This window comes from Callionymus lyra, chromosome 3 (assembly GCF_982586985.1).
Source record: "Callionymus lyra chromosome 3, fCalLyr1.hap1.1, whole genome shotgun sequence".
Taxonomy (NCBI): Eukaryota; Metazoa; Chordata; class Actinopteri; order Syngnathiformes; family Callionymidae; genus Callionymus; species Callionymus lyra.
Window position 1 is genome coordinate 14,258,346 of NC_141820.1, and position 25,161 is coordinate 14,283,506.

The 25,161-nt window shown below is 38.0% G+C and overlaps 3 protein-coding genes across 3 annotated transcripts in view; 2 read left to right on the forward strand and 1 right to left on the reverse strand.

Moving 5' to 3' along the window:
* Window positions 1-265: 265 nt before the first annotated feature.
* On the reverse strand, window positions 266-15,939 carry LOC148083347 (endosome/lysosome-associated apoptosis and autophagy regulator family member 2-like). The gene is made up of 22 exons (XM_087786542.1): window positions 15,628-15,939; window positions 12,486-12,606; window positions 12,227-12,416; window positions 12,012-12,159; window positions 10,741-10,830; window positions 10,564-10,669; window positions 10,363-10,512; window positions 9,477-9,565; window positions 9,096-9,276; window positions 8,816-8,944; window positions 8,417-8,507; window positions 7,399-7,501; window positions 7,185-7,322; window positions 5,486-5,758; window positions 5,250-5,423; window positions 4,187-4,373; window positions 4,029-4,125; window positions 3,859-3,960; window positions 2,831-2,957; window positions 1,764-1,942; window positions 1,532-1,691; window positions 266-688 (listed from the first exon to the last, which is right to left on the reverse strand). The coding sequence occupies exons 1-22, from the start codon at window positions 15,730-15,732 to the stop codon at window positions 611-613; spliced, it is 3,018 nt and encodes a 1,005-aa protein (XP_087642668.1). The 5' UTR covers window positions 15,733-15,939; the 3' UTR covers window positions 266-610.
* Window positions 15,940-17,051: 1,112 nt separating this feature from the next.
* klhl42 (kelch-like family, member 42) lies at window positions 17,052-21,054 on the forward strand. Its single transcript, XM_087786543.1, has 3 exons — window positions 17,052-18,099; window positions 19,095-19,288; window positions 20,280-21,054. Exons 1-3 carry the CDS (start codon window positions 17,336-17,338, stop codon window positions 20,735-20,737), a joined length of 1,416 nt encoding a protein of 471 aa, XP_087642669.1. The 5' UTR covers window positions 17,052-17,335; the 3' UTR covers window positions 20,738-21,054.
* Window positions 21,055-24,439: 3,385 nt separating this feature from the next.
* Window positions 24,440-25,161, forward strand: part of nrip2 (nuclear receptor interacting protein 2) — a 29,511-nt gene continuing 28,789 nt past the window's right edge. Inside the window, exon 1 of the mRNA XM_087786564.1 lies at window positions 24,440-24,892. Coding sequence (XP_087642690.1) covers window positions 24,737-24,892 — 156 coding nt within the window. The 5' untranslated portion in view covers window positions 24,440-24,736. The remainder of the gene's footprint in view (window positions 24,893-25,161) is intronic.

A 25,161-nucleotide genomic window follows, 5' to 3' on the forward strand; every position in this document is an offset into this window, starting at 1 on the left:
TTAAGACATTTTTATTTGTGCTTTTCCCTGATTTTCTGGGACTCCTGTGTTTGTCTTATGTGTCTTGATCTTTTAAAGTATATATTTTAAACGTGTATCGTTTTTAATTGTTGAAGCGCTTTGTGACCCTGGTCTAGAAAAGTCTTTACAAATAACTATGACTTACTTACTTCTATAGTTCAGTATTTGTTTCTACGTCAAAAGCAAGTTCGCATTGTTCAAGGCAAGACACTAATAAAAGATGCTTGAGTATCAATAACAAGTGTTTTAAAGACAAATACAACTTTAATAAAAGCTGGTAAAACTGGTCAAAATGCACAATGTCAAACACAAAAGTTACAAAAGACATTAAAAAGCATTTATCCCCGTCTCTGCCTGCAGGGGTTTCAAGAGAAGGCGTTTTCTGTGTCGTCTAGAGGCCGTTATGTCAGAGTCCAGCTTTGCTTCTGTCCCACTGGTTCAATCCAGAAATGAAAAAAAAACACAAAAAAACGGGTCTGCCTGAGTGAATCCTTCAGTCACAGGTGTGTGTGTGTGTGTGTTTGTCGGGGGAGGGCGGGTTCCTAAAAATGATCTGGTCCATTTTCATCTCCTCACTAGAGCAGGTTTTCTATCCCAGGACCCAGTCGTCGGACTGTGAGTGTGAGCTGTTCAGCTGCACCGACTCGCTGCTGTCGCCGTCTTCATGCTGTCAAGAGTCAATATAGAGTCAGAACCTTCTATCGGCTGCACTTCGGTTTAACGTGTGGAAGTATTTGGGCTGTTAGCGAAAATAATATCGTAAAAAACGATAATGAAAGGTAATATATCGTATGCAATCAGACCTTGAGATCGATACAGTCCTAATCAGAAAATGTAATTAAATGTCGAAACTTTGATTTTTATTTAATTTAATTAAATACATTTAATCCTTTTATAAAATAATTAAATTCAATAATGTTTACATTAAAAGGTTTAATTTATTTTTTCTTATAATTGAATTATATAGAAATCAAGTAGACAGTTTTTCTTTACTAAATAGTGTTTAATATTCTTATTATATACATTTTCTAAATTCACAGTAGTCTTTAAAATGTAATATACAATTGTTGGCACTAATAAACCAACATGTTTATACTGATTTTAAACGGCTACAAATGGAGAAAAAACTATTGAATTAACCAAATTGATTCATTAATAATGTATTTATAAAAAAAAAAGATGTATAGTTTTAAATGTACCCATTCAATATTCTGATTGCACTGATATAAATTATATTCATGTGTTTTTCTCATTTCCACTAGTTTACATGTTTATTTTTTGGGTAAACTTTAATGACTTCTTTACCTTACTTCAGAGAAATACGACCTTTTTTTCATAACAAAATACCTTTTAAATAGAAGTTTTTCTTCGCCACTGTCGCTCATGTAAATCATTGGGAACCATTTTCTTTACAGTTTTCTTTAAACTGTTAAGTGTCTTGAGATATCTTGTGATCGCACTCAAATCAAAGCGAACTAAAAGGGTCAGTATTCTACTTGTAGAAAAGCACCTTGCTGGCGATGGCTCTCAGCTTCCCGAGCAGTGAAGGCTTCTGGGTGTAGACGATGTCGTCGTCCATCTCCTCCCCTTCCGTCAGACCACAGCTGTCCGCGGCTGGAAGCTCACACTCCTTGTTGGCGGACATCAGACGAGAATACTTGTACTCCAACCTGTAGAAGACGAACAACAGTGATGGCATCGTTATGTTAAAACCAGGGACGAGGACGAGGTCTTTTTCTTACCTCCGGTTTTTCTTCCAGAAGTAGAAGGTGAGCGACACCAGGAAGGCGGCCACAACAAGGCCACCGCTGATGCCCACCTTCATCCACAGAGCGATGGTCTCACAGTGGGCGGAGCTACGATGAGGCAGAGAGACGCCGCCGACGCAGATCTTTGGCTCGTTCCACACATACAGCGTCTCCTAGGACAGGAAACAAAATGGCAGACACTCGTTAGAATTGGTGTGTAATGGCAAGAATCTGGTGAAATGATACGTGTCACGATACAGGGACAACAATACGATATATGGGGATACTGTAGTATAAGGGATATACTTGTACGTAGTATTGTCGAGTACTTGACTCTGATGTTGCAGAATTTACAAAATATGTCCAAACATCAGCTTTAAAAGCAGCTGCTTGAGTCGACTGTATCCTCTCGTCCTCAGTCAATGCCGCAATCACGTGGGATATCATTCTTCCTTTAGCAACAAAAGTGCATTATTACATAAAGAATTCTAAGAATAACGAACTGCAGATTGAAAAACTTTTTCAACTCTTTATTCTGAGACACATTTTACCCATAATTCACAGCTACTCTATCTTGGGTGTGGCTTTTAGAATAACTTCACCATCTTCTCTTCAGTTTTCCAGGTATAAGATAAGATATAAAACCACCAAGTTTTGAAACCAAAATATGTCCAAACATCAGCTTTAAAAACAGCTGGAGACGACTGTATCCTCTCGTCCTCAGTCATTGCCAGAAGCTTGTGGGATTGAACTGTTCCTTTAGCTGGGATGTAATAAATGCTGCCATCTAGTGGCTCGAAGTTTAATTGCAACACAAAAATGAATAAATACCAAGCATGTTGCATGTTAATTGTAAAAAAAAACTTAAAATAAAACAAACTATTGTAATACAAACCTAAAAAACGATGATAAAAAAACAACTAAAAAAACAACCAGCGTTGGTAAATATCAATAGACATAACGTGAGACAGGAGTCCAGCCGTACTTATTTCTGCAGCAAAAATATAAGGACTTATTCAAATGTAACTTCACCAAGAATGACAGAGAGATGAATGATGTACCTGCGTCCCACCCTTGCACACTCCCTCGATCTGGTGGTAGTCGTCCTCGGTGCAGAGCGGACATGCACTGGAACTCTGCCACAGGAAGTGGAACGTGCAGCCGTCACATGTACCTAAAGGACACGTGCTGGACAAACACAGTTTGACAACAAATGTAAATGTAATATAATCCACGGGAATATCTATGGTCGTCTCATCAGAGAGTTAAACGTATAAAACGTTTAGACCAAGTATAAAAAAGCAAGTGGTTCTCGTAGTACGTGGGACAGTATGTTAAATAGTTGTTTTAGGAAAAACTATAACCTGGTATATCGTTATATAAAATGGTCTACATTGTTATTAGGGGTGCTAGGAAATATTTCAAATCATAATATATTTGTAATCACAGTTATTTTATGTTTTATATTTAAATAAAGTGTCTGTAGATAAATAATTAAATCTTTTATTTACAATAAACTTCCCGATATTTATGGTTTTTGTTCATTTAGCTATAGACCTCTGGTCAATAGATGACGGCAGTCATTACGTACTCCACTGCTAAAGGATCAATGAGATCCTAAAAATGACTGAGGGCGAGAGGATACAATCGACTCCTCCAGCTTTTAAAGCTGATGTTTGGACATATTTTGGTTTCAAAACAAATGAAAGCAGTCATGTGGTCTGTAAATTCTACAACGCTAGACTCAAGTACTCGACAATACTACACATATATACTTGGATCTGAATCATGAGAGGTATCGCAATCGCCAGATTCTTTCCAATACACTAATCATGATAGAATATTTATTTCATATTAGGGTACAAAGACACATGTGTACACCAGAGGGAGCCAGAAACAGCTTATTAAATACTATAGATTTAACCGATTTATAAAACCGTCTAAAAGTTATTTATTTAAGGACATTTTCCTCTTTTGTATTTGAGAAAAATGAAGTGCTTCTCTAGAGATGTTTGAAGATTTATATTGAGGATATTCAAAATAAGCATATTCTCTGGCTCTAGAATGTGTGAGAGGGATTTGAACCTACGTGGGCACCGAGATCTCCCCTCGCTCTGACTTCTCAGCGTTACAGCGAACTGTGATGACTGAACTACGACCTTGATCACATGACGCGGTCGCCTGAGATGACCTGAAATGATAAAGAAAAAAAGTTAAAAAAGACTATAAATATCGAAAAAGTTTCCGTCTCGCTGGCACCTGAAGAAGAAGTTAATGTCAGCGACATCTTTTTTGTCTTTGGGGAATAACCCCGGCTCGGCTTGAACGTCGTCCAGGACGACGTCGACGGTCGCTCCTGTGAAGGTAGAAGACGTTAGATCAAACTGTGATGCTGACAGTGATTGACGCGCTCGTACCGAGGAAGACGTCGGCGACACTGATGGACTGGGACGAGACGGACGAGAAGCCCCGCCCATACGCGGGGATGACGGTTGATTGACAGATGAAGCTGTCCACGTGGTTGAGGAGGTGAGCGGCGTCGCTTTGCTTGTCTTTGCTGGAAATGTCAGTGACGTTGTCGGTGCAGACCGCCACTCGCCTCCCCTGTGTGCAAACAAGGTATGATAAGAGTCCCGTTGCCATGGAGACGGTCAGTGCAAATACCATGAATTGTACATTTGTGATTACTAGAGAGGAAGAGGTTCAGAATATCGAATGGATAATAATGTGGAAACTGTTTTTTAAGCATTGAATTCTTGTTTTTGAACAATTCAATAAATTAAAAACGTATTATTATTACTAATGAATTAATCTAATTTCTATAATTAAAGGGTAACATTCGTTGTTATTGAATAATCTACTTCAATAAATTGTATTTTGAATTTTGTTTATTGTTATTATTTTAGTTTTTAATAATTGGATTAAGACGACTAAAAATTCTCTCGATAAATTATTCTTAATTCTTAATTTTCTAACTAGGTCAAGAATACATTTTCTAAATTCAATTTGTTTTCTATTTTGCAGCCTTTTAAATTCAATAAAAAATTGTTTGTTTAATAGTGGTAACATTAATTATATTAAAAGAAATTACACAGAGTTTCATGTTCTAACTCAAATAACTAAAAAATGCATTTAATTAGTTCAATATTTTCTTTTTTGTAGTCTTTTAAATTCAATATAAAATGGTATTAAAGTGAATTGATTTCTTGAAAATGATTGACACATAGAATTTGATGTTCCAATTCAAATAACTCAAAAATACATTAAATAAATTCAATATAATTTAGTTTATATCCTTTTAAATTCGATACAAAAAAGGCTATGAATTAAAACATGTTGAAATCCAGCAAATATTTGTATTTTAATTTAAAATATGAATTCAACCTTTGATTTATTGAATTTAAAAAAGAGATTGAAATGTTATATTCAAGCAACATTCTGATGGCACCAATATACGTCCATAAAAAGGACAAATCTTACCTCATGTCCACACAGACTGATGTTGAGAACGTGAAGATATTTTGTGCCTTTGGAGGTGAAACTGGGACCGATCACGATGGAGGCCACGTCACTCATCGCGCTGAGATCGAAAGACAGCGTCCGGTTGTTCTCCGTGTACGAGAAGGAGCAGTCGCTGTAGCAGCGGGAATGTTCCTGGAAGAAGGAGCTCCGTTCAGAGACAATAAAAATAAAAAAGTTATCTTCGTAAAGAGCACCTTGTTGCCGATGCTTCCCGGTCCACACGGCACGCAGGCGTCCCGGCCGTAGGTGTGTCGTCCCGCCAGGTGTGTGTTGGGCGGACACTCCTGGCAGTGGTTGGTGGACTGGTCGATGTAGAACCCTGCGGGGCACGGCACACAGGAGGACCCGGGCCGCTGGGAGTCCTGGGACACGAGGGCGCAGGCGCGACAGGAAGAGGCGACGCCGTCCAGGACGTTGGTCACACTGATGGAGTAGAGCTTCACCACGTCGCTGACCAAACGACGGACCTGCGACAAACACATTTGTCTGGTCAGTGCAATCCTTTGCTGGTCCTTTTTTAAACTCAAATTCTATTTAAGTAAATTTTATTTACATCAGAACTGCTAAGAATATGGTACAGAGTAGTGATGTGTTGATGAGGCTTCATGAAACAGTTGATGAGGTATCATGATACAGTGTCTTCATTTTGAAAGACCACTAGTTGTCACTCTCTGATTTATAATCTTTGACTCTAATCTACTAATTTAATGAAACCTAGAATCTTTTAAAAGCTGAGAGTATTGTTTGATTGAAATACCAGTCATTTGTTTTTGGGTCGTGTAGTACATTACATTTACAGTTCATTACATTTAGTACATTTTTGTCTTTATTTATCAATCCCAAAAGAAGTTTCTTCAAAGAAAATATTTTTTAGTGAAAATAGATTTAATGTTGTTGTTTTTTTAATTGAAGTTAGAACAGTTTCAATTTTTTTTGTTATTGAAGTTTTTTAGTAATTTTTTGAATTAACTTTCCTTATGGTTTTAAGATGTTTTTTTCTTAATTAGATAAAAGTGAGCGTTTGGCATATTATGGATAGAACATTTGTGCTTTTATTTTTATTAAATTTGAATAAAAAAGAACACATCAAACCTATTTTGTAAGTTAAACTTGTGTCACTTGTCACTTGTCACTGGTGACAGTTGCTGAGAGGAGATCACTGAACAAACTACTGTCCATCATGGATGATGACAGTCATCCTCTGAACACTGTCATCAGTGAGCAGAGAAGCAGAATGAGTGCACGAATGCTCCTACCCAGGTGCAAAACAAATAGACTCAGGGACTCATTCATCCCTCGGGCTATTCAATTGTACAATTCTGAGTTCGGGGGCAGGAGTGGAGTGAGAGTATCTGGATGTTCTGTTCTATGTTAGTCTTTGTATCCTTTGTCTTTGTTGTTTTTCTTTGATCTATGTTCTTTATCTTTATCTTTAGACTTAGATTGTGTCATCTTGTTCTTTCTCTTTATGTTCTTCTTATTTTATTTTTTATGTATTATTTTTTATTGAAAAATTGCTGGCTATTGGAAAAAAACTATTTCCCGAAGGAGACCTCCTGAGGGATCAATAAAGTTTTACCTTACCTTACCTTAAAGGGGATTTAAAGTATTTTTTTACTAACGTGAAAATAGGTTTTTAAGCATTTTTTAGAGTGAAAAGAAGTCCTTTTTTATTAAAGTAAAAACAAGTTTTGATGATTTAATTTCTTTTCCACTGAAGCAACTCTTTTTTTGATGGTATAAAATAATAATAATAATGAATGTACCATAAAGTAAAAGTTAAGAGACTAGTAATGGCCTCAGTAAAACAGCCAATGAGGTTTCATGACAAAAAGTATGGATCGCACCAAAAACAGGGTGAACTGACCAAACACAACTTAAAGAGTCACTTACGTCCAGGGCGTGGCTGGTCCTCCTGAAAGCCCACTTGAAGGTGACCGAAGAGTTTCCCGTCATACTGTGAGTGAAGGTCTGTTTGGCTTTGGAGCCCTCCCAGGCCTCCACCACCGTCGTGGTTTTACTGTTCAGATCCTTCCATGGAAAAAAAAAAGAAGTTTAGATGATGCGACAATTCAACAATTCTGCGTCTTCGGCTCAACAAACACACCATCATGAAGTAGAGCTCACAGTCGGCAGCGCAGATGGTCTCGAACACAAACGTGATCTGGCCGAACTCGTTCCCGGTCATTCCCGACAGCGAAGCCGGGACCCTGGTGGAGAAACACACGTCTTTACAGTTATAGTTAATGAAACTGGTTCCATTGGAACTCATTGGGCTTTTCATCTTACATCTAAGTAAGTTTTTCTATTTCCCCTTCCATCAAATTCCTATGAATTATCATCAGTTTTACCCTTACTGGAAATCTCTGTATAATTCTTGATCTACATAAACTCTGTTCCTTATCTTATCTTAAACTCTTCAAACCATTTTAAGATACCATATCAACACCAACTTAATCTATCATCCGGCAGGCCACATAAAATGAAATTCACTTCAGAATACCATTAAAAAAAAGTGAAATACAATGTGGTCCTATTGCTATCTAAAACGCCTTTTGCTTTCCTGCTTGAGACCTTGGCTCCTACAAGTATGTGAGTGACGTTATCTGCCGTCTGTGAGGACACTTGTGAAGTTTGAAAAAGTGTCTTATTAGTCAGAACTTATAAGTGTGTCGAGTAGAATTAACCAAAACATTTCTTTTGAATTGTATTGTTTGAATTTTAGAAATTATACTTTAAATTAATGTATAGATTGAGAAATAATAGGAAATGTAGAACGCAATCTTCTTTTATTTTAAGTTATTAACATAAATTTTATACTTTGTACACCTTTCTCCAAATGTTACGTTTTTTTAAACATCTTAGTATCTAGACGCCCGTGAGTCACGTGACTATATAGATAATACAACAATTTAAACACAATTTACACATAACATTTTATATATCTTAATGAGTTTTTAATGAAATAATGAATCAATAAAATAGACGAGAACTTTGAATGATTCGGGACATCTTGGTCAAACTGACTAAAAAGTTTATATTTACAATGTTATTGAAGCATCATTATGTTGTTCAAAAATGACCCGTTTTAAAACATCTTAGAGCTTAGAAGATCAGTCACTCACTTGAAGCCGGGAACATCCAGACTGAGGACAAGATAGTCGTTATCCGAGGCACCGACTCCACTGCGGATGTGATCCCCGGCAACTTCCCACCCTGAAAAAACATAAAAATATTGCAGAAATCAACAGACTATTATTATGTTTATTTGGATTATTATCACAACTTGTAAATTCAATGTGAAAAAAATGAATAGAAAACTTCTTTGATTGAAGTTATCTTTTTTGTTATTCGGTCATATTATGGGGTAGCAAATATGTGTCTTAGTATTCAATCCCCAAAAACTTGCTTCAACCAAAAGGATCATTTTGGTCTTGTTTTTTAAAAATCTTTTAAAAAATGTTTTATTCAAGTGAAAAAGATTTAGAATTGTTTTTATTTCAAGTGAAAAAATGTGCACTCACCTTTCATGTTGTCACATTTGGAGTTCCCGACATTGAAGCAGGAAGTCGACATGTGCGGCGGCAGGACGTTCCACCATTTGTACTCGTACCCCAAAACTGGTTCAGTGCCAGCGGGACATGGAGTGCATGCTGGGAAAACCAGATCACACACAATCAAACAAAATAAACAAAAACTTTATTTTTAAGACATTTAAATGCATTAAAGAATATGGACTACATTTAACTCACTGCTTGTTTGATCAACTATATTTGCACGGGTTCATTTCTGAGCATGTTTTACCGTAGGTGCCGTCGGAGTGCGATCCACCAGGACAGGGCGTGCAGGTGGAGTCGTTGCTGTTGAAGTAGCCGGGGTTACAGGGCGGACACGCCTCTCTCTGCCGTGAGGCGGGAAGCTGCACGGCCTCGGTCACATTCTCCAGGCAGATCTTCGGCTCCACCCACTGATACAAAACCTGTGTCTGTGGATTCAAAATGTCAAATAAGCGCCCCTTGGGGGAGGTATGTGCTGCCTCGGTGCTTTCTTAGTTCAGTTATAGATGATTTTCTGTGCAAGCGACTGAAAGGACGAGGAGACGATCGAGAGGCGTCTGTGCTCGGTGTGGATGTCGCCGATAAAGTGCTGACGCGTTGACATTTGAACGCTTTCATCTCCACTGACCTTCCCGTCGCCGTCGCAGGCTGAATGGATCTGGAAGAAGTCGTTCTCCGAGCACGGAGGTCTCACCTTACACTCCGCCCAGCCTTCCTCTGAGGGCAGAAGAAGTGACAGATGCAGAGGCGGTTTAGATCAAACTCAGACGTGTAGTCGGAAAATATACACACAGTCATTCCTCGCCATATTGCGTCATTCCTCGCCATATTGCTCCCATGATGCCTTTCTACAAACTGCTCTATTTAGTGACAGCCGATTGGTCCCTTAAACACTGTTAACAGTGATCAAACGCTGGTTGGCTGGGCGGCAAAGCATTACAGTTTAATGAGAGAGCTGGTATCTCATATGCAATGTTGAGTTTGCAAGTTCAGAAAAATATTGTTAAATAAAGGTTGTTAGTATAAACATGTATAAAATAAATACTGTGAGGGTTTTTCATAACTTGTGTTTCTTTATGTATACATTTATATGACATTACACCATAACAATTACATACAAAGTAAGTGAGTATTCCAGAAGGTCATTGTAAGTGGGCACAATGAGGTGAGGGAGCACCAGATGAGATTGTGTCATTGTGTCCAGTGCAATAGACTTAATCCTGATTTCTCTTTATGGTAAGTGCGTTGCGGCCTACTCCCATCAGAGTCTAATTGGGTAAAAAAATTAGAAAAAAAAAACGTGTTTTCAGTCACTTTGGAGAAAAGCATCTGCATAAATATAAAACAATATGGCCGACAGGAAGGATGTATGACACCCAGGACAAACCCTGAACCAGGACCACCAGCTAAGGCTCCATTGAAAAGTGACCATGTGGAACAGAGACAAGAAGAGAATCTTCAAATCCATGGAAAAGAAAAGTTCAAACATGGATGGTTAGATCTATATTACTTACGCGAGTACTGGTTCTGAGGGCAAGGCGTGCAGGAGGAGGCCCCTTTGGTGGAGAAGGTGTTGGCGGGACAGGACTGACAGGACGAGGCATCGGGCGAGGGGCTGAACCAGCCGGGTCGACACGGAAAACACTCGGACGTGTAGGCGACACCTTCAGGAAAAGACGTCAGTGTTCGAAACAAACAAATGCTTGATGTTTTACCGTCAACTTGGATGTTCCTCAGCAGCACGGGCTTGACCTTCTTCCCCCCCACCAGGATGCCGGTGGTCGTCCAGTACATGACGTTGGTGCCGGACTTTAGATTGACCTGCAACACACCAACTGTTAGACACACACACACACACATTCAGAATGACTGATAATAGATAACACACTCACTGTGTGTGTGTTCCACTCCCCATCGTTGGTGCCCTTGATCCACCTCTGCTCGTCCGTCTGAACCATCTCCTGGCACTGCTCATTCTGGACCTGATCACAGCACAGAGACGCTTTAAAAACAGCTTTGAGCAATACAAATGTTAAGAATATTCACTTAAGTCAAAATACTGTTTACCAATTGCTGGTAAAACATCATGTATATTGATACAATTTTTAATTTTGGAGGCTGATATATATAAAGCTTGTCAAAATGTGTGTTTGTTTTCCATTTTTATTGAATAGATAAACTAAATAGTATACTTGCTAACATATCTATCCACAGCTGCAGTCATTCTGAGGTAAATAAACATTTTGTATGTTTCAATAATTTCAATATTTTAATATTATATTGTGGATAACTTTTCTTACAGTAAAAAAAAATGTTTTCAAACACAGTGAATTAATATATACATTCCACTGTGTATGTTGAATGCTAACTTTAGCATAGTGCATCTTTGTTTTTGTTTTCAAAACATTCTCTCACCAAATTCTATCATCTGTTTGACCTTTTTCTGATTCACTTTAAAACAATCAGCGATCTTCGAGAGTGATGATATGTTTTAGAAGTGATAGTTATATGTGAGCTTAGTTTTTTTTTTTTCTACACCAACTTTGTGTATTAAGTTATGGAAGTATATCAGAAAATGTAATGGTTAAATTTAACATTTTAAATATTGGAAATTTAAATTCATTAAATAGTTTTAAAAATTGAAAGATTGTTACTTGTTTTATTTTATTAAATGACTGAATTCAGTAGTTTGTATATTTAAAGGATTCATGTTTTTGTATAATAATTAAATAAAAAATAACGAACATTTGAAATATTTTTTTTAATGTATTTTTACATTACATTTTTTATTCCAATAATTCAAAAACAATTTTTCTAAATTCTATATATTTTTTATTCTTAGCCTTTTAAAGTATATATAAAAATATTGGATTATTAGTGCCAACATTATATATTCAATGTTAAAGGCTATTAATGAAAAAATATTTAATTTGAAAATGTAAATGTAAATGTATTCAACCATTCATCCTTTGAATATATACAAATTATTATTAAATGATTAGCTAGCTTTTGAACGATTTTCTTCAACCGTTGCATACACAAATGACTGAATTCAATGATTCAATACAAACAAATCCAACAACATTTCTGTTAGAACTTGAACGTTCAGGCCTTAAGTTTTGACATGTGTTTCCAAAGCAAATGAGGTAGAAAAAAAACTTACAAAAAACTCGAAGAAGATGTTGTTGTCTGGATACTGGTAGGTGAAGGAGACGTAACCCGGCTTCTCCAGATGGACGGCGTACACCATGGACACCGTGCACTCGTCGCGGTTCGACTCCAAGTACATCCCCTGCGGCGTCCACGACGAGCTGCGACACAAGAATCCAACAATTCAATCTTCATCGACCTTCTTGCCTGACCTGGAAGCCAACAAACCTGTTACAGGCTTGAATGCGGTCTCCGGACGGCCGCGGGTCCAGGTAGGTGGCGATGGTGCTGAAGCTGGCAGGGATGGAATCCCACTGGTCGAACCGGAGCCCACTTCCCAGTGAGTAGGATCCAGCAGAACACGGCGTGCACTGCTGCATGGACATCTCTAGATACTTGCCAGCTGGACATGAAAAAGCTGCGAAACGGCAGGAGAAATGGCGTCAGACAAAACGCAGTAGTATTTAAAAACACCTCAAGCACTCACAGCAGTCGGTTCCTCGGCTCGGCGGCGGAAGATCTCCGCAGGAACCAGGACTGACTGGGATGGAGACTCTCCATCTTGACCCGGTACTGTCACATTCTGTGTACTCGTAGAAATAATCCGCCTGCACACGCAAACGCAACCATTAACACTTGAAAAAACATTGTTTTTCTGAGTAATATGACAGAATAAATTGATGCTCTGTGGCTTCTAAAACAACCCAGGCTGTTCAATAAAGAACATTTCAACTGTCAGTGTGCGTGTGTGTGTGTGTGTGTGTGGGGGGGGGGGGTTGCCAACGCTGGAGCGGAGATCACCACGGTAACACGAGAACTAATGGACTATGGAGAACAACAGGAAAGGTCAATTCATGCAATCAATGTTAGCATGACAGCAGCTGAGATCTGAACTACAGCTTTCAGCCAAGAATTAATTCTAATATCCACAAAGATTATTACAATTTAACCTCATTAAAGTCATTTAACGCACCACTTTTTTTTTCTCATACATATAAAAGAGAAGGTCATATTTATACATTTAGATTTTCTTAGAATTAAATACATAATGAGACCGAAAGAAGTTTGTATAAATATGGGAACATTAATGTTCATATTTCAAAGCCTTGCAAGCTATGAAAGAGAGTTTGATGTGTTAGAAAATGTTTTACTTATTTTAAAGTTTATATAGATTTTATATAGTTTATAAAAAAAACAGGATGCAGGAGAGTGCCTGGGCGGGGGGTGGTATTAGTTGTTTTCCATTCATTTTTCATTATTTCATTTCCCTTTCTTTTATTTGTTCTTTAAAATAAATTTAAATCTAAGAATGTCGTGTATAAGTTGTTTTTTTAATAATATAATAAAATATGAATTAAGGAAACAAATGTGGGCCTTGACTACATTTTAAACATACATTATATTCTATAAAACCAGTGCATTTTGTGTGAATTTCATTAGCTCTTTAAAATATAAAAATGAGTTTAAAAAAAAAAGGATAAAAAATACCAATTGAATATTACATATTTCGATGGCATTATAAATCCAGATGTTTTTTCTATAATTTTTACAGTGAACACAGACAACTTCCTTATGTCCACAAAGTACTATAAATCATAAGTATACAAAAATAAAACAATTAAATATAAAGAAATGTTAATTTGACAAATTATACCCTCTGCGTTATGGTTTTATTTGTAAAGATTAACTTACAATATACACACAAAAAACTCTGTAAAACTTGCACTAGCCATTACGAACACACAACTTGATCACAGACAACATTCAACCCTTTAAAGCCAGAAAAATCCAATTTAAATGTAATACAATTTAGTAGACGAGTACCATTAAGACTTAAACTTGCCACCCTAGAACACACCACACCTAACCCTAACTATGACATACATGAATTGACAGATCGACAAAACAGATTGTTTGTTTTCAGGAGTGCAGCCGAGATACGGTCGCTAACATCGTGTCCCGCGACTGATCAAACATGGCGACTCTTACGACCAGAACTTGGGAAAACAAGCAACGGCACCATTAACACGTATCGTAGCAACAACATCCACCATCTCTCTCTCTCCATTAGTGAACGTGGAGCATCTGTCCGTCACTGTCACGGAGAAAAGGTGAAACTGATAAAGAGAAGGGGGCTTCAAAATTGCATCTGGCATCTCCTGAGTGACTCATTCTTGTCGTCATGGGGAAAGAGACAACAAAAAGGCGACCACAACAGTGATGAGTCAACAAAAATGAGTATTTGTGCAGGCTTTTCCTTGATTTTCCTTAGTTTGTCTCGGTGTTATCTTGACCTTTTTTGGCATATATTATAGTATTGCTTTGATTGTTTAAGCGCTTTGTGACCCTGGTCTGGAAAAGCGCTCTACAAATAAATTACTTACTTACTTACTTACTTATAATAACCTAAAAATGCATATGTGAATTAATATGAATGGCGAAGAAGCAGCTGAAACTCAAAATAGACGGACAGATGAATCCAAATCAGACTGTTGTTTACCTCATATACAAATAAAAAACGACTTTCTTACTTACATATGACTGTTGATGATAAAGCTAGCTCTAGCTAGCTCTGTTTTTTAAAGAAGCATTAAGAACGCAAATATATTTTCTGTAGAGAAATCTTTAAAACATCCAATGTTTTCCTGTCACCAAAATTTTTTTAAAATTCAAATCGATTCAATTAAAAAAAAAGATACAAAGTGTAAATTAGAAACAGAAGCTAGCACTTTTATCCACTAGCTAAACTAGTAATTTAGATTACACTTTGTGTTTCCTTCTATGATAAACAACAACAACAAATGAATTTAAATGAAACTAAATATCATTTTATTAAAAGATATACATAATTAGCTATTAAGGAAATAATTGTAATGATACATTTAATGTACATTTGATCATAAAACATATTAAAATGTAATTAATATGCTTGTTGTTCATTCCCTGTAACATGCATAACTTGTTCATGTTCTTGGTGCAAAACATTAAAATCTGTGAATTTTAACTTTGACAATTGCATTGAAACATGCATTAGCTAATTTGCAACATTTTAATAAAGAGTTTATCTTATCAATAACGTTATAATGACCTTTTTCCGAGCTTATAAAACAGGCGTGACGCAAACATATTGAAAATATTGACAAAGATCATCATGAATTAATGTTCATTTCATAGGACAGTGTGTAACTCTGAGCTCAAATGGAAGAAAAACAAAAACATTTGACAACATGTTTATAAATAAAGTCATGTTGTTGTCAGAGCAGGATCTGCTCTCACACCTGTTGTGCTAGCATCACAAACAAGTCCTCCAGACTGGAGCGTCAGGGTTCCTCCTGCAGGCCAGTGGAGGATCAACATAATCCTGCTGCTCAGACGAGATGATGGAGGAACAAAAGCAGACACTCGTCCATCTTCTGCTCGAGCGACAGGATCTCAGAGCATCTTAATAATAATAATAATAATAATAATAATGATAAAGTAACAACAGCGGTGACACTTGTTCTGATCCTCGACTCACTACAATGAAGCGTTTTGACAGAAGAAAATGAAAAAAATACCTCGAACTGCTTTTAAATATTTCGTTCTTTTAATTATATATATATTTTTAATTGAATAAGATGGAGACTCACGTCGACGCACGGCCGCAGGTTCCCGTCCGCGGACGCAGGTGCGCGAGCGGGGATGAGGAGCAGGAGACACAGGGGGAACCAGGAGCTCCGCGCCGGATGCTGCATCCTTGACGGAGGATCACAGTCTGGCGAGTGACGACGGCTGCCTGGAGCCGCAGATAAGAACCAGGCGAGCTGACGACTGTGGATGTGCAAGCGCCGTCATTGATGCGTGTGTCTGTTTTTTTTTGTTTTTTTATCCTCGCCACCCACGACACCTCCAGGGGAGGAGTGGATCAACATCCGGTTTTCAAAATAAAACGCTAATTATCAGGGGGAAAAAAGTAAAAAGCGTTATGGTATAAATTAAACTAGTATAAAATATAAGAAACAAAAGGTATTTATTCAGATATCTTCAGCTGAACCAGAATTGTAAATGTATCCAACTGTAAAATAATCTAGTATTTTTAGCATATTTTCCAACATTTTTGCCTTATTTTTTGTAGTCAAATGCCAGAGCAACTTTTTTTGTTTTATTTGTTAGTAATTATAATGAAATTAATAAATATAGAAATAAGACATATGGATCTAACAATAGGATTGGAGAATTTGGAAAATGATCATATATATTTGTCTAACGTTAATATTGGCAACAAATACTGCCACAACTTGTATTTATTTTATTTTATTGGACATTTTTACTGTGAATAAAAAAAAATCTGATTCTGAATAATATTAACAAAACGCTGTATGATTTCAAATGTATGCTTATATAAAACTGATGTTAAGGATCAGATGTGATTGAAAAAAAGATGGCTAAATAATCCGATTATTGCGCGAACTTTTGAAAATACAGCGAACATTTACTTGGATACACCTTTATACCTCCAACTTTGTGGAAATATAAGTCGACACTGCAGTTAAAAAAAGGATTAAACAAACATATATACAATATTAAGATATAAAGTTAAGATAGAAGAACAAAACAATAATAAATAAATAAAATATGAATACAAAAATATGTAATAATCATAATAGAAGTATAATAAAATCAAAATAATAAAATAGATCCAATACTAAATCAAATAATGCTACATATATTAAACGACAGCTTAAGATGTGGGATTTATAAAATAGTTTTAATCATCATATGTCAAAGATTGTACTAAAATACTTTTTTTTTACGAGATTAAAGTATTTCAAGAATGCATTTATTACGAGATTAAAGTCGTATTAAAATAGAGAACTTAATTATATTTCGTACGCAATTAATGTTATTTATCTTTATTCCGGCCCCGATAATCTGTCGTACTTCTTGCGTATAAATGTAAATTATGATCCGCAAATCAATTGCGTTCCTTCAACCAGCCGGCAGAGGGAAGCAGCGTGCTGTCCTCATCCACCGCTGAAGAAGTGAAACCCAGAAATGACGTACACGCGGAACATAAACAGTTAAAGGTCTGACAGCTTGGTTTTTTGCACAGAACATCTACATGTCGTAAACAAAGTCGTTCGTGTCGAAAAAAAAACCCCGAGTAAACGTAGAATAACTTTCTGAAAATGTAAGAGTTCTTGATGAAACTTTTGTAGAACGCGTACTAGAGGTTCTGATGGTCTTGCTAACAAAAGTGCATCTATGGACTCAGCATGACCATATATAGTCCGCGCACAGACCTCCATCGCTGGGATGTGAACCCGCTCAGCAGGACCACCACCACCACAACAACCAATGGCGTCCAACCAGAACATCGCGATCGTCATGGACGACAAAGTCTACGAGGTGAACAAGAAGAAGCTGATCGAGAAGAGCGACTACTTCCGGGCCCTGTACAGCTCCGGGATGAGGGAGTCCAAGGAGGACTCGGTGCAGCTGCAGGGGCTCAGCGTCCTGGGCCTGGAGCTGGTCCTGGACTTCATCAACACCTCCGAGGTCCAGATCGTCAACGAGACCCTAGAGGATCTGATCGAGGCCGCCTCTTTCCTGCAGGTCACCTCCATCCCCAAACTGCTGACCTCCGAGATCAGGCCGGACAACTGCGTGGACCTCTTCACCCTCTCCGAGGTCTACGGGACCCACGACCTTAGGAACGCCTGCCTGAAGTACATGAGCTGCTACTATCACCCCATGTTGAGGAGGTCAGAGTTCGGCGGTCTGTCTCCAGGGGTGAGGGATCAGGTCCGGGAGATGAGGATGAAGGGCACCGCCGCCCTGGTGGCCATCGGGGACTTCACCTGCCTGTCCCTGGACCGGACGGACCGGGAGGAACTGTGGTCCATGTTGAGGTACGGAGAGATGGAGCAGCGGTGGAAGCCTCTGCTGAACAACCTGCCCCTGGACATCATCAAGATTAGAGGCTACAGTTCCGCCGTCTTGGACAACTACCTGTTCATCGCAGGGGGGTACAGGTACACCAGCCAGGAGATCTCGGCCGTGCACTGCTACAACCCCTGCAGGAACGAGTGGAGCGAGGTTGCTGCCCTCAACCAAAAGAGGTACCTGTAACCCCAAAAATGTTACCTCAAAGGTGGGTGTGTATCGGCAAGAAAATCCAGTGATACGCTTTGTATATACAGGGGCAGATGTATGATATATTGTGATGCTGTAGTAACAAGGATAGTAGTAATATTGTCCAGTACTTGACTCTGGTGTTGCAGAATTTACAGACCGACTGTATCCTCCTGTCCTCAGTTATCGCCTGGATCTCGTGGAATTTGCTTTTTCCTTTAGCTGGGGAGGCCATAACTGCTGTCATCTAGTGGCCAGAAGTTTAATTGCAATACAAAAATGAACAAACTGTAGTGACAAGGATAGTTGTAATATTGTCCAGTACTTGACTCTGGTGTTGCAGAATTTACAGACCACATGACTCTTGAAAAAGTCGTAACTGCTTTCATTTGTTTAAACCAAAATATGTCCGAACATCAGCTTTAAAAGCTGCTGGAGTCGACTGTATCCTCTCGTCCTCAGTCATTGCTGGGATCTAGCAAGATTTCATTGTTCCTTAAGTTAAACTGCAACACAAAAATGAACATACTGTAGTAACAAGTATATATTTGTAGTATTGTCGAGTACTTGACTCTGGTGTTGTAGAATTTACAGACCACATGACTCTTGACGAAGTCTTAACTACTTTAATTGGTTTTCAAACCAAAATATGTCCAAACATCAGCTTTAAAAGCTGCTGGAGTCGACTGTATCCTCTCGTCCTCAGTCATAGCTGGGATCTAGCAGGATTTCATTGTTCCTTAAGTTTGACTGCAACACAAAAATGACCAAACGTTGTGAATATTTCTATGTAAATTGTAAATTAAAAAAAATAATTATACACACTTTCTTTAAATAAAAGCCATAAAATACTATGATAAGATAAACATATTATTTGAAATCCCCCCATAAAAATCAATAAAGTGCTGTTTATCACCAGTACAGTGATTGATACATGATTAACCCCTAGTTGTCACTTACAATGATCTTTTTCTTGTTTAAGATCTAACTTCAAGCTGCTGGCAGTCCAGGGCAGACTATATGCTGTCGGGGGTCAACGTCTTGGAACGGTGGAGTGTTACAGTCCGGAGCAGGATTGGTGGACGTGTGTGTCGTCCATGCCTGATCCACTGGTGGAGTTTTCTGCCTGTGAATGTCAGGGGATGATCTACGTCATGGGTGGATACACCGCGAGAGGTACTGTGATGTGTTTTTGGATATGATTTATGTTTCTTTTAATGACGTGTTGATGAGGCTTCATGAAACAGTTGATGAGGTATCATGATACAGTGTCTTCATTTTGAAAGACCACTAGATGTCAATCTGTTTAAAAATGATGTCTGATCACTGAATTAGTAGTCAAATACTACGAAGAGTGACATCTAGTGGTCACTGTATCATGATACCTCATCAACTGTTTCATGAAGACTCATCAACACATCGCTACTTTCTTTCATGTCTGTATAACCTGTAATTTAACTTGAATGTCGGTGTATTAGTTGACATTCTAAGAAAACCCTTTCATGAGCTACAGAAATGTAGGAAACATCTAAATGCATTTAGAATTTTTTATACCCTGTAAGTATTACCTCAGGGTCAAGTGGCTGAAAACAAATGTTTTTGTGGTATCCCTTGTGTTGTCTCTAGGTTGACACATTTGGTTATAGCCACCAGGTAATCTCGACTCAGTGGCAACACAAGGGATACCACAAACACATTTGTTTTTGGGTCTTTGGGTCATCTTGACCCTGAGATTACACAAAGGATACCACATGCACATTTGTTTTTAGCTACCGGGTCACCTTGACTCAGAGGCAAAACGATGGATACCTCAAATACATTTGTTTATGAGCCTTAGGGTCACCTTGACTCTGAGCTAAGACAAGGGATACCACAAACACGTTTGTTTTTGGGCCTTAAGGTCACCATGACCCTGAGATAACAATCAACAACACAGTTCCTTTTAAGTAACCAGGATCATGGACAATTTCCACATGTATGGACCAAGATTAATGTAATTTAAAAGTTCAATAAATCTTCATCCAGTTCCTTTTAAACTTTAGAAATCATGACGTAAAAGTTGATGTATGATTGTTGACATGATCTTTATACGTCACCATATCAACATGAACAATAATATACTTTTGTCCTATAACTTATGGAGTATTTGCAAATGTATTTTCCTCAGACAGAAACACGAGTCTGCTCCGGTACTGCCCGTCCTCGGACACGTGGACCGTGTTCCGCTCCTGCTCGGCTCACATCCGGAAGCAGCAGATGTTCTCTGTGGAGGACACGGTCTACCTGGTGGGCGGGTACACGCACCAGCTGGACCACTTCCAGCAGGGCGACCGGCGCCTCAGCCAGCTGGAGGACGTCCTCACGGTCCAGTCCTACAACGTGACCAGCGGCGCCTGGACCCTGTTGAAGGAGAACCTGTACAAGTCGGGCCTGAACCTGACGTGCACGCTGCACAACGACGGCATCTACATCATGAGCCGGGACTTCAGCCTGCCCACCAGTCTGGAGCACCGGGTCTTCCTCAAGTACAACATCTTCTCGGACGCCTGGGAGAGCTTCAGGCGCTTCCCGGCTCTGGGTCAGAACATGCTGCTGACCTCGCTCTACCTTCCTAACGTGCTCTGATCCTCATCTACCCATGACACACTGAAACACTGATACCTGAGGAACATTTACTTCATGGAACCTTTGATTCACTACTAACTGACTCCAATTGTTCTTTACATTTTTATTAATGTTTAAACAAATAAATGCCTTAATACAGTATTTATCGAAGCACATGTATGAAGGAATATCAAAGCCATCAGTACAGTTGAGTTTAACATTTGTATTGAAAGGTTGAATATGTTTATTTTTAAATAATTAAATTGCATAAAATCGAATATTTTTGAAATTATCATTTCTTTTTTTTAAATATACAGGTTCAATTAAGGTAATTAACAAAATACATTTTTTAAATTCAATATTATTATATTTGTAGTCTTTTAAATTAAATATAACATTGTTGGCACTAATATACCAACCATTCTTATTTTGAATATAAAAGGCTACGTATTTTATTTTAACAAATATACTGTATATATATTTAAACAAAGTATAATTGAGTAAGAAACTTTATGTGTTAACATTGTTTTCATTCAATGATTAAAAAAAAGAAAAGAAATCGATAAAAAAATTAAATAATATTTTAAATATAGAAAATATTGAATTTAATTATTCAATAAAAACGATTTAATCCTTCAAAATACAAAATATTGAAGTTAATAACTCAATACAAACTACTAATTAAATATTTAAATATTCAAATTACTTACTTAAATTATTAAATAAAAACAAATACAATATTTTAATTTAAAAAAAATACTCAATAGAAACAAATGTAATATTTCAATATACAAATTATTAAATGCAATTATACAATAAAAACAAATGTAATATTTCAATATAAAAAGTATTAAATTAAATTATAAAATAAAAACAGATTTAATATTTCAATATAAACATTGAATTGATTTAAATTATACAATTAAAATGAAATAAACCCTATTTAACTATTTAAAGATATTCTTAATAAAAAAAAAAATTAAAAAAAAATGCTTGAAAACAACTACATTCCAAATAAAAAAAAAAGTTTCAACATTTCAAATGTTAAATCTTTCAATATTCTGATGGCACTGATATATATGTATATACATGTGTGAATGTATTTTGAGAAATATGCAGCAGAAAGATATAATCTATGCACTTTATTACGAGTGTTAAACACTAAACGTGGCCCCGGCTCTTACGAAACACTGACCGTCCCCAACACTGGACTTCTAATGGTGGCTCTGGGTTCCTGACACAGAACCTGTCGCTGACGGCATCAAGATTAAAGGATCATTCTGGTGTTTTGGAAGCTTCACGGACGTTTGTTGTGGAGACCGTGAGTCTGAGATTTGAGGAATTATCCTCCACAGGCTCTCGTTTTAAAAGAGTGACCTCATGAATCAGTGACATCCAATAATCGCGTAATTACCTTTATGTAACAAGACTTTATGAAGTGAATTACATTTAAAAATAACACAGTAAATCTTAAAACACAGCTCTGTTCTTCCATCTTTCCAACAGGTCAATTTGTCACAAGAGATTCTCTGTTAAACTCAGAGATAATTCGACCTTTGACACTATTGTCTGACATCTGAACCCGGGACGTTTTAATTGGTCGATCAGCGGCTCTATTATACGACGAGAGACTTCATCAATTCTTAAACTTCATCCTTGACCTGACACTCTAGACATGTTTCCACTGATACGACCAAGTGCCTTGACGTACTTTCAAATCTACCTGTTTTAAATTAAAATGAATAACTATTTTTTCACATGTTTAACATTTATATTTTTAAGTCACATTTGGAGTTGATTGTGAGAATATTTTTTTCTTTTTTTCCGGTGTGTTTGAAAAATAATAAAGTGAATTAAGTGTGTGTCTCTCTTTGAACCAATGATTGGTCTAGTTTATTTAAAGGGGAAAAGCACCAAGATTAAGCATACCTCCCCCAAGAAGAATTAGTCTCTAAATATGACTAAAGGTTTTAGTTTCAGGATTTTTTTCTTCATTTTTGTAAGTATTTAATGTCCCTCAACAAGATTGGAGAGAATTTAAAAGGTGGAAAAATATGCTTTTTATATGAGATGTTTCTTATAGTTCATATAAAAATACATTGACATATTAACTTTAGCATATTTAGCTTGATTGGTTTATAATCAGTGGCTTTTATTCACAAATTAAATGAAACCTGACATCACTTTAAAACTGAGAGCGACATTTAGTGACATTTTTAAAAATGTGAAGTTTTTAGCAAAAGTAAAATGAAGCAAAATGACAAAAATAAAATAAAAAATACACTGAATAACGGAAAAATTACAAAAATAAACTTTTAAAACTAATCGAGGTATCTCGGAAACGTGTCAGACAAATGACATGCAGGTAGTTATTATTATTGATAATAACTATCTTTTCTTTATTTAATTAAAGTTAAAAAACCAAGACATAGATACTATACTTATTACAGACCTGATCATCAATAACATGAATAACTGGCTCTCTTTCTTAACTTTCAATCTATTTTATAATTTCAATATACAGTAGTATTTGAATTCGCTACTTAATTTCTTGATATTGAGAATATGAGGTATGTAACGATACTCTCTTTTTTTTAATCTTACTGTTAAATTCAGATAAAGCGGCAGGTTAGATATCATCAGTGTGATGTTCAACAGACAACCAGCAGGTGGCAGCAAACACAAACCAAACGATTAAAAACGCGTTTTTTCAGTTTCACCTTCACAAGGACTCGTTTTTTATTATTAATCACGTGACTGCGACTAAGTCGCTCCATCAACATTAATTCACATTGAAGTGAATTGAATTCACGCGAGGCGTGTGAATCTGGTATAGTTTTTCTCAGAGGTGAGTTCATTTACTCCCTGGGAGGAAATCAATCGCTGCCATTATTGATCCCCCGGGCGTGAGGTCATCGATCCGCTCACGGTTCCTCAGAGGGTTCAGAAGCTGTTGCAGGGAAACTAAAATAAATGTGGGAAGCGGGAGTGACTGAGGGAGGAGGTATACTTCTGAGAGAGAGAGAGAGAGAGAGAGAGGGGGGGTGAGAGAGAGGTAGACTTCTGAGAGAGAGAGAGAGGGAGAGGCAGAGGGAGAGGGAGAGAGAGAGGGAGATAGAGGAGAGAAAGAGAGAGAGTGGGAGAGAGAGAGAGAGATGGAGAGAGAGGGAGGACAGAGAGAGAGAGAGAGAGGACAGAGAGAGAGAGAGAGGACAGAGAGAGAGAGAGGTGGAGAGAGGGGGGGAGAGAGAGAGAGGGAGGACAGAAAGAGAGAGAGAGAGGTAGGACAGAGAGAGAGAGAGAGAGAGAGGACAGAGCGAGAGAGGTGAAGAGAGAGAGTGGGAGAGAGAGAGAGAGAGATGGAGAGAGAGGGAGGACAGAGAGAGACAGAGAGAGAGAGAGGACAGAGAGAGATAGAGGTGGAGAGAGGGGGAGAGAGAGAGAGAGAGGGAGGACAGAAAGAGAGAGAGAGAGGTAGGACAGAGAGAGAGAGAGAGAGAGAGAGGACAGAGCGAGAGAGGTGGAGAGATGGGGAGAGAGAGAGGTGGAGGGAGGGAGAGAGAGAGAGAGGGAGGACAGAAAGAGAGAGAAAGAGGTGGAGAGAGAGGGAGGACAGAGAGAGAGAGAGGACAGAGAGAGAGAGGTGGAGAGAGGGGGAGAGAGAGGGAGGACAGAGAGAGAGAGAGGGAGGACCGAGAGAGAGAGAGAGAGAGAGAGAGAGAGAGGGAGAGAGAGAGCAAGAGGGAGGACAGATGGTGCTGAGGGGAGGAGAAACACTCACACACACTCAGTGGATTCCTTCCTCAAACAAGCATCTGAAGACAAGATGAACACCAAAGGAGCATCATCTGGAGCAGGACTCTAAAGAAGAACCTGCTGGAGGATTACATCATCTGGACCAGACTATAGTTTTGTGGTTCCACTCGTTCAGTGAGGTTCCCGTCTCTCTCTCTCTCTCCCTCTCTCTCTCTCTCTCTCTCTCTCTCTCACTCTTTCGAAGTGTTCCTACCTGAGGAGACCATGAGCGAGACCAAGAAAGGTGAGATAGCCATGCGGGACAAAGCCATTCTTCACCAGCAGCGGCGTCTGAAGCAGGCGACCCAGTTCTCGCACAAGGACTCGGCTGACCTGCTGCCCCTGGACGGACTCAAGAGACTCGGAACGTCCAAAGACTTGGTAAGATTCGGCTTTTTTATCCTCAGAATATCCACATGAAACCAAAAAAACTTTTAAAATCTGGAGTTCCACTTGTGATATTCATTTATAGCTGGTCAATAATACTCATCCTACTTTTCCTTAGACACTGTTTCTTTGAGTACTTTAACTATAAAATGGTCTGGTGTCGCCTGACTTGGTTACCATAGAAACATGGTGTTGCTTTTAGGAATCCAGTCTTTTAGAAACTCTTCTTTAATGGCTGCCTTTTCAACCAAGTCCTACAGCCA